Source organism: Tinamus guttatus, unplaced genomic scaffold, assembly GCF_059628265.1.
Source record: "Tinamus guttatus ecotype Peru unplaced genomic scaffold, ASM5962826v1 Tinamus_guttatus_pri_ptg001760l, whole genome shotgun sequence".
NCBI lineage: Eukaryota > Metazoa > Chordata > Aves > Tinamiformes > Tinamidae > Tinamus > Tinamus guttatus.
The window spans coordinates 13,813-28,396 of record NW_028290294.1 but is presented as its reverse complement, the minus strand read 5'-3'; the positions used below and the strand labels follow the sequence as shown (position 1 = coordinate 28,396).

General features: G+C 42.1%; 1 protein-coding gene across 1 annotated transcript in view; it reads left to right on the top strand.

Annotated features, from left to right (window-relative positions):
• The window catches only part of LOC148590083 (dystonin-like), a gene marked incomplete at its 3' end in the record, with an annotated part of 39,802 nt that overhangs the window by 11,409 nt on the left and 13,809 nt on the right, over positions 1-14,584 (top strand). The window contains exons 2-5 of the mRNA XM_088539494.1: positions 5,870-6,036; positions 13,354-13,466; positions 13,617-13,723; positions 14,311-14,430. Of these exons, the coding sequence (XP_088395620.1) occupies positions 5,906-6,036; positions 13,354-13,466; positions 13,617-13,723; positions 14,311-14,430 (471 nt within the window). The remainder of the gene's footprint in view (positions 1-5,869; positions 6,037-13,353; positions 13,467-13,616; positions 13,724-14,310; positions 14,431-14,584) is intronic.

The window sequence follows — 14,584 nt, the reverse complement described above, 5'->3', positions numbered from 1 at the left end:
CAATTGTGGTCAATAGGAACTGAAGAATGAGAGAAATATTTAAGCAACCTGAAATAGAAAAAGTGAACATAAATCATTCTTAATAGTTTCTACACTTTTAAAAGATCTTTCCTTCAAAACTATATGTATGATCTATTAGTATTAATTATTCAAATTTCTTCTTCCCCCGAGGGTAGGATTACTTTCATTTTACAAGAAAAGAAACCAAAGTGCAATCTTGGTTGCAGAATGCCTAAAGGAAAGTAATTTTAGTTTGTGGGTGTCCATGTTAGCATGTTGCCAATGCTACCCCACTCATTTTCAGTGCAACTGAAATCTCTAAGTGTGGGTCAAGCACCAATGCTGGAATTTCTTCCAAAACTAATGTTTCTTGCTGAGCAGGGACATCCGAGATTTGAGTTGAGTGAGCAGATAAAATGGGCATATGCCAAAGGTGCTCTTTGCAGAAAAGAGCTAAATACACTGCTGTTGTTTATATAATTTACTTTGTAACACGACTCAAGTTACACTTTTCCCAGCTTAGTTTTCAAGTACACCTAACACCTCCAGCCACAATGCACAACACACCCCAGTGCAATTAGCTCCTAATCCACCCTGAGGTCTTTGCCCTCTTAATCTGAACTGGAATTTGGGAGCAGCTCAGGGATGTGCTTGGAGCCAAGCGTGGTCACTGAGCTGAGGAGCATGAGGCTTCATCCGGAGAGCCGAGCAAGGCCTCTTTTCCCCCTGTGACCTCAGGGATGCAAATACTAAGTGTGGCTATTCCTCTAACCAGGCATGTGTTAAAACCCCTTCCTACCAGAGGGGAAAAGGAATAAGAGAGGTTTCTGTGGAGCACCTGCATCAACATGGAGGCTTGTGCAGCTTCAAGCTTTGGGATAGAGAAGTTTTACTCTCTGCTTAGGCCTGATCTGATTTCTACAGCCCCTGTTTCCCAGTACAGGAAGGTTACTGGCATGAGCAGGATGTGCTCTGATCCTGCTCAACTTTGGGCTGCCATCACTGTGATACTTGATGTCTGGTGTGTTGAAACAAGCCATGGTTTCATTTGGTAGCAGCAAAGATGGCAATCAGCTGGTGATAGCAGCAGGTTTTGGTCATTATCAACTGGTGTACAAGTCAATGTTTTCTTTGTATCATGTTATCAAACCTTTCTGTTTTTAGTGGTGGTTTCAGTTCCGGTTTATGGAGCCTCACAAAATAGAAAGACAAGCAGTCATGTATTTCCAGCACTCACCTCTCACCTTGGCCGTAGGTTCCTCTGCTGTCTTTCTGCTAGGCACCTACACGGTGCCTGATGCAGTGAACTGCTTGTCTCATCTGTAGTGTTACTAACAACCTGCAAAGAAATACACATATTTGAATCAGGTTAGAGGCAAAGTCTTCATTTAAAAAAAAAAAAGAAAAGTGTGTGCAACCAGTGTATCCAGCAGAATACTTCCGGGGATGTAGTCATCTGCTTATTATTTCAGTCATCATTGCACATAGTTGTAAGGTGACAAGGCACTTTCCAGCTGGCTGTGTCCCCGGTGGCATAGTCTAGTGTTATCTGCATGTGGATTACTGGGAAGGGAGGGACTGATGCCGGTTGTTCCTGTAGGATGTGACCTGCAGGGCAGGGTGCCACGGCCAGGGGGTGGCTTTGCTGCACCCTGCTGTGGGCAAGGGAGCTTGGAGGCACTGATGGAGCCGCAGAAAATCGGGCTGAGAGGGGGCCGGGGGCACCTAGGTCAGCCCTGCACCCCAAGGTGGAACTCGCCCTATGGAAACCATTCATGATGGATACCTTGAGCTTGTTCTTCCGTGTCTCCAGCACTGGCTGCTTCACATCCTTCCCGAGGGATTAATTTTAGTGCTTATATCTTTTGGATTATGAACTGTTTTTAACCTAAAACACCTTTTCTCATTTAAAACTCATTAGTTCTTTTCCTATTCCCAGAGCAGTTGATATATTCCTTTTTTACATCCACTGTTTTGCGCATCTGAAGACTATTGTCCATGTCTTCCCTCGCTCTTCCCAACTTTAGACTAAAGTTTTTTTTTTTCAGTCTTTCCTAACAGGTCATAGCTTTTTAGACTTTGATCATTCTTGCTTTTTTCCAGCTGATCCAACATTCTTTGAAGGGTGTTGCCCAAAGCTGAGAACAACTCCTTCGGAGGCCTTAGGAAAGCTGGGTTAGGAGTGCATTGAATTTATGGCCAGATGGAAGCTCACAAGGTCCAACTGTAACGTCAGGGGAGTCGAGACTGTCCTTTTGATCACGTGCGAGGTCAAATTCCATTCCTGGAGGTCAGCTTCCCTTAATACAAATCACCATGCTGTCAGATGGTCCTTTTCCAAGACAACACAACTACTTGTTTTAGATGAAAGTTAAGGCTGAAGCACTGCCTCCTTGTCTTCAGTGTTTGGAATGTCCTGGTCTAAGTAAACATTGAAAAATTCTTTTTCATTCTTTCTTCAAGGCCCGCTTGGATGCAGTCCTGTGCCACGTGCTCAAGGTGACCCTGCATGTGCAGGGGGGTTGGAGTAGATGACCTCTAGAGGTCCCTTCCAACCTTAAGCACTCTATGATTCTATGATTATATATATATACACATATATCTATATATGCATATATACTTTCTCGTTTGCTCTCTTCACACTTCCTGCTTCAGGGTTAGCCCCCAGCAAAGCACATAGTTTGTTCTCTCTGTACATTATAGCTCTCCGACCCATCATGGACTTTTGTATCGTGAGCACCGTAGTGTGTTTTGTATAATGTGCCAAGTTCAGGCTTCAGAACGCTTGGGGTAGGATAGATTCAGAGGAAAGACTCCTCTATGCATATTCCCCTTAAGTCTGCTCCAATATTCTTGCTTTTCCTCTGTTTACCATGAAGAAAAAAGAGGGAAGAAAAATGGTCTGTGGACGTTGGCGTCACTTTTTTGATCTCCTTTGTAAGATGTCCTGTGGGCACCTGGAGAGCTCATGTGTCTTTGGTGTGCAGATTTTGGGTACCCTGTGTTGCATAGAGGACTTGGAGGCAGGGCTGGAAACCTTGTAGTGCTGGGGGGAACTAGCCAGAAAAAAAGATATGGAATATTCAGTGCCCATTAAGGCTTTGATCCTGAGACACTGTGCAGCAGAATAACCTCTGTCAGTTTTTCTTGGAATTCACCAGCTTTATGAGATACTGTGGAGAACAGGGGATCTGGCAAAAAGCTGCTTAAGTTCATACAAACTCTGTGTTTGTTCCATGCTTGTGGAACAGGGCTCCCCTGCAGCTGCGTTGCGGTGGGTGAGCAGGGGGGCTGCGGGGCGCGTACAAAGGGCTCACACAGGCCGTTTGCTTTCAAGAGAAAACCCGAACAGTGAAGAACCCGATTGCCCAGTTGACTATTTTTTTGTCCAAGTTTCTTTAGTTAGTACTCCTCCTTCTTCATTCCTGTGGCAAAAGGTTAGATGATAATGCATAGTTAATAGATCTGTGCATCTGTTACCTGTGCATCTGTTATTATGTGTTTATCAAAGGAAGGCTGTGCTCTCTGACACCCACATTTGTTTGGGGAGTAATGTTTTCTTGCTAAGTATTTGCATGCTAATAGGACGTACAGCAGAGGAAAGCTCATATTTGTAAGCATAGTAAAATACAGCTCTTTAATTATTTGTTTACTGTATTTTTGCACTTTTTAAAACAAATTAAGTGTTTATGAAGAAGTCTGAAATATCAGCCTTAGCCTGGGAAAAGCTTTGTCTAGAGATCAGCACAACTGGGACTGTTACAGTGCTTGGGCTAATTCTGGTGTTCCTTAACCTTTATTGAAAAGGGCTGTCACCGGGCCTGAAAGAAGAGAATTTAACATCTCAAGGCCACTTCCTTTCTCTTCAGATGGCTGACTGTGGTGCTGCTCCATGCCAAGGGAGTTTTGATCAAAATCCAATTGGTATTAGGGTAATGAAGTAAATCCGTGTTATAGCTATAGCTAAAATTAGGACTGGAAACATGCATATTGGGCAGAGAATATGAAATATTTTTCTCTGTTTGTGACCATATCTACAGAGGCTTTTTGTATGTAACAGCAGACGCAAATATGACCTTCAGAAGTTGCCCTGTTGCCTGAAATCCCTTGTTGTCAGAAGAGTGAAATGTGCACTCAGATGTGCTGTGCTTGCACTCTTTGCAGTTGGTAACATCCACAGCTCTCACAGTTCAGTTAAGCAGGAGGGAGGCCAAAGATCTGCCCTGAGCCGTAAGGAATGGCTACGAGCAAGTTGCATCGTTAGCTTGCTTATACTGGAATATATTTAAAAATGTGATATGGGTTGCAGCCAGAAAACTTGCTGAAAATGACGGGCAGAAACACAGTTTTGTTTGGGGTTTTTTTCTTAGACATCTGGCACTCCCAGATGACATCATCTTGTTCAGAAACGTTGCCCAGATAAGTGGTAAATGGTTGACTTCATTTATTTTGTGTTCTGGTTGGTCTGTCGTGAAAGGAAACTAAAGCTACTGGAAAAATACTTTGTTTGCTTTCTTGCTTTGAAGTACTAAAGAGTAAAGATAACCGAAGGAAAGGAAAGCTTACACTTACGGACAGCTTGCATATATTTTTTACAAAAAATAATTTCCAAAATATTAAGTTAATTCTTTGTTACTTGAGATTCTCCGTAATACTCCTACTTCATTTTTTTTCCTCTGATTTGTCTTTAAAATATGCAGTGCTGAAGCTGTACATTAGGATGCATAAAATTTTCATGTGTTTGGAAATGATTTCTGGGCTCACTCAACAGTTACTTTTTTACTTTCTAGCGCTGGTATCTGTATCTTTTCTAGAGCAAAAGAAAACCTTACGATGGCCGGTGACAAACATCCAAAAACCAGGTTTCACAACTTGTCATTAATTTGAGGGACACTTGAACAGAAAATAATTGCAGTTTTTTCCTGCGCTAAATTTACTTGCAATTTAATGGCTGGATGTAAATGCCGATCTTGGCCTGCAAGTGCAGGGTGCTGAAACCAAAGTCACCCACAGTGCTGCAGTGGCCACGGCTGAGCGAGGTGCCCACGGTGTCGCAGCCTCGGGAGGAAGGCCACCCTGCTCCGCTCCTGCAGCTGCACCTTCTGCGGCTCCAGGGCAAGAAGGAAGCTCCCATTTCCAGCCTGGGTTCCCCTGGGAAGGCTGCTCAAATCGGCGCAGCTCTAGAGCTGCGGCTGCTCTGCAGAGTAATTTCATCTTCTAGAAAACCACATTTTTTATGTAAAATTCCCAGCGCTTTCAGGTTTTCATGCTCTGTTTTGTATATTTTGAATACAAAAAAAAAACCCCACTAATTTCTGAGGCAAAATACTCAATTATGATTTTTCAGTCATTCCTAAAATGCTTATTGGAAAGTTTTACCCTAAAACTATTGTTGTCAATTTTCACTGTAGTTGTCTGTGTTGCAACTGAGCTCCTGAACAGAGTTTTAAGAGATGTGTCATAGATTAATCCAGAGGTTTAATATAAGTGCAGTTATTAAAGATATGTGCATATATGCCATATAATGTGTTTTATTTCTAAATATGCAATGTTCATAGAAATAGTTATAATATATGAAATAGATTATCATTCACATCAGGATAAAATAGACATACTGACCTATCTTTTATTATATAACAATATTATATCACACCCAAGTAAACTGTGAAGCTACCAATTCTGTATCTCATATCGAGGACACTAAAAATGCCTAAGGGTGTGACAGGACAGAATACGAATATAATAGGTGAATAATCATTTATCATATTATCATATTCAAAAATCTTCAGTAATGAGTGTTTTCCTGCAATATTTTCAATGTTATAATATGCTAGATGTAATTGTAATATTTGTTTTAACTACATTTTAGATATCTGATATCCATGTTACTGGGGAATCAGAGGACATGTCTGCTAAAGAGAGGCTGCTCCTGTGGTCGCAGCAGACAACCGAGGGTTATGCTGGAGTCCGTTGTGAAAATTTCACTACCTGCTGGCGCGATGGAAGATTATTTAATGCCATCATTCATAAATACAGGTAATTGCTCCATTTAGTCTCTTGAGAATGTTTGTTTTGGCATTTTGATGCACATGTGGAGGGCTGTTCAAGCCAGAGGGAAATACCTCTCAAAAGACTGGGCTGTGTTACCTCAGAATGGAGCAGCCAGAAGAATGAAGAGAGCACAGGCAAGTATTTGAAAACATGAGCAACCTCAGAGATGTGGACAGAGGAGAGGAATAAGGGGAAGGAGCTTCATGAGATGTAATAATGGAAAATATTTCCCGGAACGTCCTGGGAGACTCGTACCAGGATTCTGCACGGAGCAGTGCAGCCTTCACAGCTTGGTAACGGGTAGCCAAGGTGCAGATCAAGTAATAAATAATTAAAACCATGAATCCTGCCCTCTAACTGAACAAGTTGTGCTGCCGTGAGGCGGTGCTGGCTGCCTGTTCTTGCGCGAGGGAGCACTGTTTTCAGCAGCACTGTGTGCGTTTTGCTCGCAGCGGTTTAGCAGGAGAGAAATGGACCCTTGGGCGCAAGTGCAATTCATGAGGCAGAGAAGTTTGGAGGCTCTTGAGTAAGCACAGAGTCCCCGTTCTGTGTGTGTCTCTGCTTGTTCCTTTTAGCTTCTCCCCTGTTATAAACACATCTTCTGGACAGAAGGATGTTGCACCCTTTGCAGGGGTGTCTACAGTCTTTATCTGAAGCCTCTTTGCTGTGAGAGTCCTCTTGCTGAGGAAGTCAGTGGGATTCTTCCACTCATTTCAATCAGCTTCTGCCTTCCTTTCCCTTGTATCATCAAAACAGACATAATAATTTCCAGATATTGCTCACAATGTAGGAATGGTCTTCCCAAACAGTCATGGGATATTTTTAACTGCAGCCGTTTATTCCCGAGAACTCTTTTAAAACTTAGCTTGTGTTCACATCAGCAAGTAGGGTAGGGACACCCAGAGCACAGGCAGGCAGCTGCACGCAGCTCCGGCACTGCCTAGCAGGAATGATCAGTATTAGAAGTACTGCAGAGAGTGGTAATAAAGGGATACGTTTTGATCACACACACATGAAAAAGGAACTTTTACTCTAGTGCTGAAGAAAAGGGGCACTCTGATCTAAAAGGCCCTTTGGCGCTGCTAAGCTTTTTGCAAGGCTGTAGCGACACCCATACTTTATGCAGTACTTTGTTTAGGGAGGCCGAGGGAAAATTGCTGTTATCCCGGAATGGGAAGGAGCAGAAGGGAGGCGGGAATGCTGCGCGGGAAGGGTCTGGAGTGAGCGCCTCATGTGGCTGAAAGAGCAACCCCCCAGGCAGCTGCAGCAAAAACGCTGTCCCCAAAGGTAAGGGCTCCCATCGCTGCGAGATGAAGAAGGGACTTGAACTGGGCAGGCTCACAGCATTTCTCATTTGAAATATTGCCATAATTAACTCTCCAGAGAACTCTTTCAAAACCATCCAGCGGATGTTTTCAGGGCTGTGCTGTGGCACTGGGCAGGCTCGGTGCTGTGTCCCAAATAACTGTCCTGGTTTCTAACAAGCTGTTTTGACGCTGCACATACACGTTTGCCATGTGCCTCGTTGCCGGCTGAGCCCCAGGGCACATGGCATCCCGCTGGTGTCAGAACTTGCTGCAGCTGCTCAGGTGCAGGCATGACCACATTCCTCAAGGGGAGGGTTCCAGATGCCACCCTTTGCTGCAACATGTTCTACGCCCTTGGGGAATGGATAGGAAAGAAACTATATTACACAGTGTCAAGCCCTAAAATGCTGCGGGGTGCGTTTTAAAGAAAGAGATTATTTGCCTCTGCTAGTTTTGGCTTGCCATTTTGTAGCTTATAATTTATTATTACCCAGCACCAACAAAAAGAAAATGTCAGCTTGCTTGTTTTCTTTCCCCCCTCCTGTGTTCAGGAGAAACTGTTTATTTCTGTTTTCAAGAGTTTTTTATTATGTAGAAGCAGCTAGCTTGGCATTAAGACTTGGCAATTTGGGAAAAGATAAACTGCAATAAGAATGATTAAAAATGCTGATGTTATTTGCCTGAGTACCCATATAGTTAAGGTGCTTAGAAATAGCTAGCAACCTCCTCCTCAATTTAATTGAGGGCACTCAAAAAAAAATCTGTGAAGGTTATTGGTAAAGACTATATTAAAATAGTGTTGGAAGCTGGCCTGCAGTTTTAACATCTTGCGTGGTGTTTGTGGTTAGCCCAAGCAAGTATTAGGTGGAGGACTTCCAGGCAGGTGAGGTGATTACTTTAGATCTGGCCCAAAAAGATCCCTCTGAGTGCTGGGCTAGGACCTGCTGCGAAGAAGGAGCTGGAAGAAGGATACCTGTGTTCTGTGATGGGATGACATCAAAGCCTTTCTTTTGTTTTGGCAAAATGGGAGTCAAATGAGAAATAAAGCTTTGGGTTGAAAGGGTTTCTTTGTGGTTTCTTGGGTGTCTCACTGTTCGGTAAAGACCAGAACACCTTTTGGTGTCAAAAACCTCTGTGTGAAAGGGCAGCGGTGCTATACATGCTCATGAGGAAAACGGAGAGGCCTTTGGGCCTTTGGCAAGTTGGTGACATGTGGAGAAGCAGTTGCCTTCCAGGCAGGATGCCCCAAAGAGCCTTTGGGAAACTTGCCTCTGTGTGGCACCTCACCCTTCCTTTCTTTTGGTACCTGTGTTCAGCCCCTGGAAATGCTAGTGCAGCTGCTGGGCTCTGAAAGGAGTTTTCTTGGAGAACAAAACAGGAAAATAATTTGGTTGGGTTTCTTCTTTTTTCTTTTTGGCATTCAAACACTGCAAACAGAGATACATGATTTATGGTTATTTTTGCAGATTGTGCAGTGTTGACTTAGGTTAATGGTTACAAGCAGTTTATTTTAAAAATATTTATGATAGGCAAAAGTCGGCAAAGTTTCCGTACTGTTACTTTTCTGTAGCAATGTTTATCTCAGATTGCAAAGAGGATTGTAAAATCTCTTCTTGAAGTGGGTTTCTCTAGTCTCGCTCATGTCTATACTGAGCTTAAAATCTACACTGGAAACCTACTGCTTAGCTCTACATAGGGTTTGCTAGCCTGTCTTGAAAGTCAAACTAGTGTGTCTTGGATGTGACACTGCCACAAATGTGTCTTTATCAAAGTCTATTGGCAGGACAAGTCACTGTGAAAGTGCAACTGTGCTAACAGAAGTAGGGCATGAAGCTCCAAGTGAATTTATTAAACTCAAGGAAATACTCAGCAGAAAGAAAGATCTGAATTACCCGTATGTATTTTTGAAGGCAAATTAATAAATCACGGGAAAAAAAAAAGGCCTCAGGTACTCTTGTTTTTAATTCAGTTGAAACATGGGTTCATTTTGCCTTGGAAGTCCTGACAGAGTGTTAGAATGTCTGAAGGACAGGACAGGAAATGCATCTGTAAATAGTGTGCCCGTGTGACACTATTTGCAGCACACTTTCTTCTCATTATTATTCATCCTATCTGAAAATATATTAAAAAATAGGGAAAAAACGGTTTACATAAGAATGCTGAAGAGTCCAGACCACAGAAGCATTTTTCAGCTCCAAGAGGGCAGGATAAAAAGCCCTAATTGTTCATCTTTAAAGAGGCGATGAATGAGATATATAGAGGCCTATAAAGTAATGAGTGGTACAGGCATTCCTGTCGTTCCATCACCAGAGAAGACAAAAGGAAAAAAAATGTACAGACATAATGATCATGTGAAATATGTTAACATAAAGTCTCACTGAGACTGGGGACTTGGTGAGTTTGAGAGAAAAATTGCCATGTGCTTGAACAAAGTGAATATGTATTCAGAGCTCTGTCCAACTGGGTGGTTTTTGGTGCATCGCAGTTGCTAGGATAAAACTTTTCTATAATGGCAGGTTATTTTACAGTTGTCAATAAGGAGATTTTGTGTGTTCCTTGAATTCCTGAGTATTGCCTCATTCCAGCATCATCCACATTTTCACTATAGCAGACTTGCACAGAAGAAGCAGTTCAGATAGTCCATGTAACTTCAAACTTGGCAGTCACCTTGTTGAACTTATTAGTAATATTTTCACATGGTAAATTACCCCGATGCTTATCAGTTTTTAATGAAGTTAAACATTGTTGTAGATTGAGCACTTGTCATCAGGGAGCTGTGAAAAGAAGGATGTAGTTTTTAGTTGTTGACTGGGAAACTGAAAGTTTAATTAATTATCTTTTTCCTCTTTGAGATGTAAAATCCCATTCCAATTTGACCTTTTGTTTTGGACAAATTGTTTGGACAAATATTATGGCTGCTAGTTTTAATCATTAACTGTTTTACCAAATAAGAGGTTCTGGCTATGGAAAAACCTGCATGTGCCTAACTTTGTATATTGTGCTCCCCTCCGGTGGGGTATTAATCATGCTTTATTTTTTTTCTCTTTTAATACAACTTATGTCTAATTTCTAACACCTACCCTAAGATTTGAGCCCGGTGACTGCAGAAGTCAAGTAGATTCATGAGTGGGTGCTCAGAAACCAACCTCTCGGCCGCGTCAGGTGCTTGGTGCCTCCTGCTCCGTGCTTGGAGCCCAGCTTGCCTAAAAAGCTGCTCCCAGGTGACTCACAGCACTCGGGGGAAGGCGCCATCCTTCGCTTGAAGTGCTTTTAATTTAATTTGTTCTTGACAAGATCAAAAACCACATCGTGCCATGCAAATCAGTCTGAAATATATTTTTGGACAGTAAAAATTGCCCTCAAAAATGTGTGTGTTTTCTCTTCTAGCTTTACAAATGAAGGTGTTTGCCAGGGTGGGCAATGCTTTTAAATTTGCTCTTTACATCAGTTAAGACAAATAAATATCTACTAGAAGTATACAGAGCATAACTGCGATGTAACCAATGAGCAGCATTTCGGATTTTGTTTGAGAAATGAAATTTTAAAGCAACTGGAGACTATGTAAGGGGCTTTATAATACAGCAGAGGGCTAGCTACACAGACAGCCTGGGCTGAAGTGCTGTGGACTTTCCTGGGCTTCAGAGCAGGACAGTTCTCAGTGCTCCCAGACATGAGGTGGCCTGAGGATGCTCGAGGGCAAATGCCCAGGCATCCTGCTGGTGGGCACATATCCCTGCGGGCTTCCAGGAGACTAAACCTTTTGGTATTGAAAATCTGGAACGGAACACTCCCGAGGAAAGCGAACAACGTGGCAGTTGTTGTTCTTGGCCCTGATTTTTGGACGTATTTTCTGCGATTAAAACAATGTTCTTTTCTGAGCTGTGGGAGTGGAACTTGCTTTTCTGTGGCTTGGTGACCTGTGGTGGGTGCAGGCCCCTCATCCCCTCACCGTGGGCCTTGCCGTAGCTGTACCAGGTGCTTTGGCATCACAGTTGCGGCATCTCTCTGTAAGGCCTCAGTGAGGCCACCGACCCCATCTCTGCCTCAAAACGTTGAAGACGGACACTAGGGGCACAGAGACACTGTCTTGTGGTAGCTGAAGGCTTCAGATAAATACAGACCAGTTAATCCGGGTCGGTCTGATACACGTTAAGTGCGGAATTGAAAGCAGAGCGGTTTTCACTGCACGTTTCCGTGGCTCTGAATGTGGCTCTGAGCAGCCCCGGTGGGACTTTGGGCGAGGGGCAGGCGTGTTTGCAGTGTGAGGTGTCTCACACGGTGGCCCCTGCATCACCATGTTGCGGGGGACGAGGCCGTGGCGGCTGAATGAAGGAGATGTGCGTGGAGGGGCAGCTCTTGTTTCTAGACCTTTACCTGTTACGCAGTGAGGGAAGTGCCTCTTATCCATCTAACTGAAAGCTTTAGTTTAAGGAGATTATAGTGTCAGTGTCTGTGCAGCTTGTTTTCTGGGAAGAGACAAGGCTTTTATAACGACTTGTCTACTCTTGTTCTTGGCAACTGAGCAGGCATCATGTATGAGCTTTTTTGTTCATTTTTACCAATGTGAAGCAAATGGAAAGAAAGCAGAGTGGAAAAAAATACCAAAACAGCAGTGTATATTTACAGAAACCTGCTTCATCAAACCTGTGTTGTGAAAGGTATGAATAATCTTTATTATTCATACTGTCTCTGTTAATGTGACTGAAACAGGAGATTGGAGTGTTTGATTTCCTTTTCCAGTGATGTCTTATTTTTCCTGGGCACTTTGTACCACTAATGGTGACACACAATATTGCTTTCATTGCATTGAAATTCAAAGAACAGTGGCTTGAACTTGATCAGGCTTCTCCTAAGTATGTTGAAAGTGGAAACTCCCACTGATTTATGGGGTTGCATTTCCCTTCATACTGCTTAAGTTACCTTGTTAATTAAGTGTTCTTTAAAAATTGTTCACTAAAGCTTGTGGAGGGTTATGGGTTTTTTTGTTGTTCTTTTTTTCCCCCCAATTTCTAGGTACTAGTTTTCAGAACCTAGACCCTTGTGACTCTGGTTGATTTATTATGGCTGTATGTTGTTTGTTAGCATCTTTGGAAAGTCTCCTCTTGCTTTTCTTGCTTTAGCTAACAGGATTCCTGGCACTGCAGAAGGCAGAGACAGCCTGTGCTGAGAACTGCAGGATCTAAAAGCCAAGCACTGCATAATGAATGTAAAGGACAGGGTTAATTTTGAAATTTTGCCTTAATTTGAAACATTGAATTAGTGATGTTGGTACAGGTTAGTGTTTATGGACCTTAAAAATATTTATAATTAGGATTTGCCTGAGAAGAGTGTTCCATTTAAAACAAGAGTGTTGAGACTGACGATGGACTTCAGAAGGAATCGTGTGAAGATGTGAGTGAAGTTCGGGCGAGGGTGCTCAGCAAGAGAAGTGGCAGGAATGTTCTTCAGAAAGCTGGGCTTTGGTGCAGTTTGAACTGCACCAGGGTGCAGGGCTTCCGTAAAGCCCTGTAAGAATATGTGAATTGAGATTATAGCAATGTTACTGTGACTGAGCTTTTATGAATTCTGACCAAAAAACAGGCACTGAAGAGTTTGATGAAGAATGACTAAAAGCTTGTAAATGTGGTAGACATTATGAAGGCCCCATGCAGAAGAGGCCTAAATAAGAAGTGATGCTGCTCAGAGCAAGGGAACATGATATAATGACAAGGGGAGATAATATAATGACAATGCATAGAAATAAATAAGTGATACAGGTAAACAAAAGGATAGCTAAAGCTTTTCTGGTAATGAAGAAGAACTAGCGGTTTCATAATTGCCTGCTGTTTGTATTTCTCATTTGAAACTGACCTCGGATTGTTCATATGTTTTTAGTGAAATCATGTGTCAAACTGTTGACATACCCTTCGGTGTTCTTGGATTTAGTTGTTAAAACAGTATTAATTTAAAATTGGTAAGGAGCTGTACTCAAGTGTTGCTGGTTTATTTTTTACAGGCCGGACCTGATAGACATGAATACCATTGCCGTTCAAAGCAATCTTGCCAATTTGGAGCATGCTTTTTTTGTAGCAGAAAAACTTGGTGTCGCCAGACTCCTGGATCCTGAAGGTAATAGAGCTGTGAAGAGAAGAGAGCTTTGAGAGAAAGAAAAAAAGTAGTAACATTAAAATAAAATCCAAGTTGTCTGCAGGTTGTAGCATATTTGTGGGCATTCTTACAACTATGTGATAAAATGTTGTTCTGTCTTGCTCTTTTTAGATGTTGATGTTTCCTCACCTGATGAGAAGTCAGTCATAACTTATGTGTCATCACTTTATGATGCATTTCCCAAAGTACCAGAAGGTGGAGAAGGCATCAGTGCAAATGTAAGTCTGAGAAAAATGGCGTGTGGAGTGTGAGCTTCACTGATAATGATTCTTGATTTTGACTGCAGAATTTTAACTGGACTTTCCTTAAGCTGGCATCATATTATTACTGTGACTAATTCTGCTCAATAATGCAGTTCAAGACTTTTCTTTGATATGATTTTCTAAGGTGTAATTTTGAAGGCTTAGCAGCTCATTTTGAATCTGAAAATAATCATGCAAGGAGCTTAGTTGACAACCATGTTCCTGGAGCCAGAGAAGGAGCCAGAGTCAAAGTCTTACTTTCCAGTTAAGTAATAAGACCTACAGATTGTGCTTCTCTGGTTCTTATCGATTTGAATTTTATTAAAATAGAAAATTCTGTTTTCCATGGAAATATTTGTGACCAAAACTGAATAGTGCACATGGTGTATTTTCTGATACTTCAAGTGAGTTTTAATGAGCAAGTAAATGTTTTGGAATTGCAGGGCTTAAAATTTTTTCTTTTTTTTTAGTGTCGGTGGGGATCTTAGATGTCAAAGATAAAGCAAAAATGGTGTTCTTGAGTGATTTTCATTTACCCTATAATTTGTGTTGTGCTTTGGCAGGATGTTGAAGTCAAATGGGTTGAATATCAGAATATGGTAAATTACCTCATGCAGTGGATCAGACACCATGTTACAATAATGTCTGACAGAGGATTTCCCAACAACCCTGCGGAATTGAAGGTGAGATGCAGCCCCTTAATTGCCTCAGTGGCGTGACACTGTATGTTACTTACCCAAAGCATCCTTGAACAAACAAAGTGCTTGTTGATTTAGACAACTGAGCAGGAGAACAGTATCAATCATCATGGCCATGTAGGTTTTCATTAAATAGTTT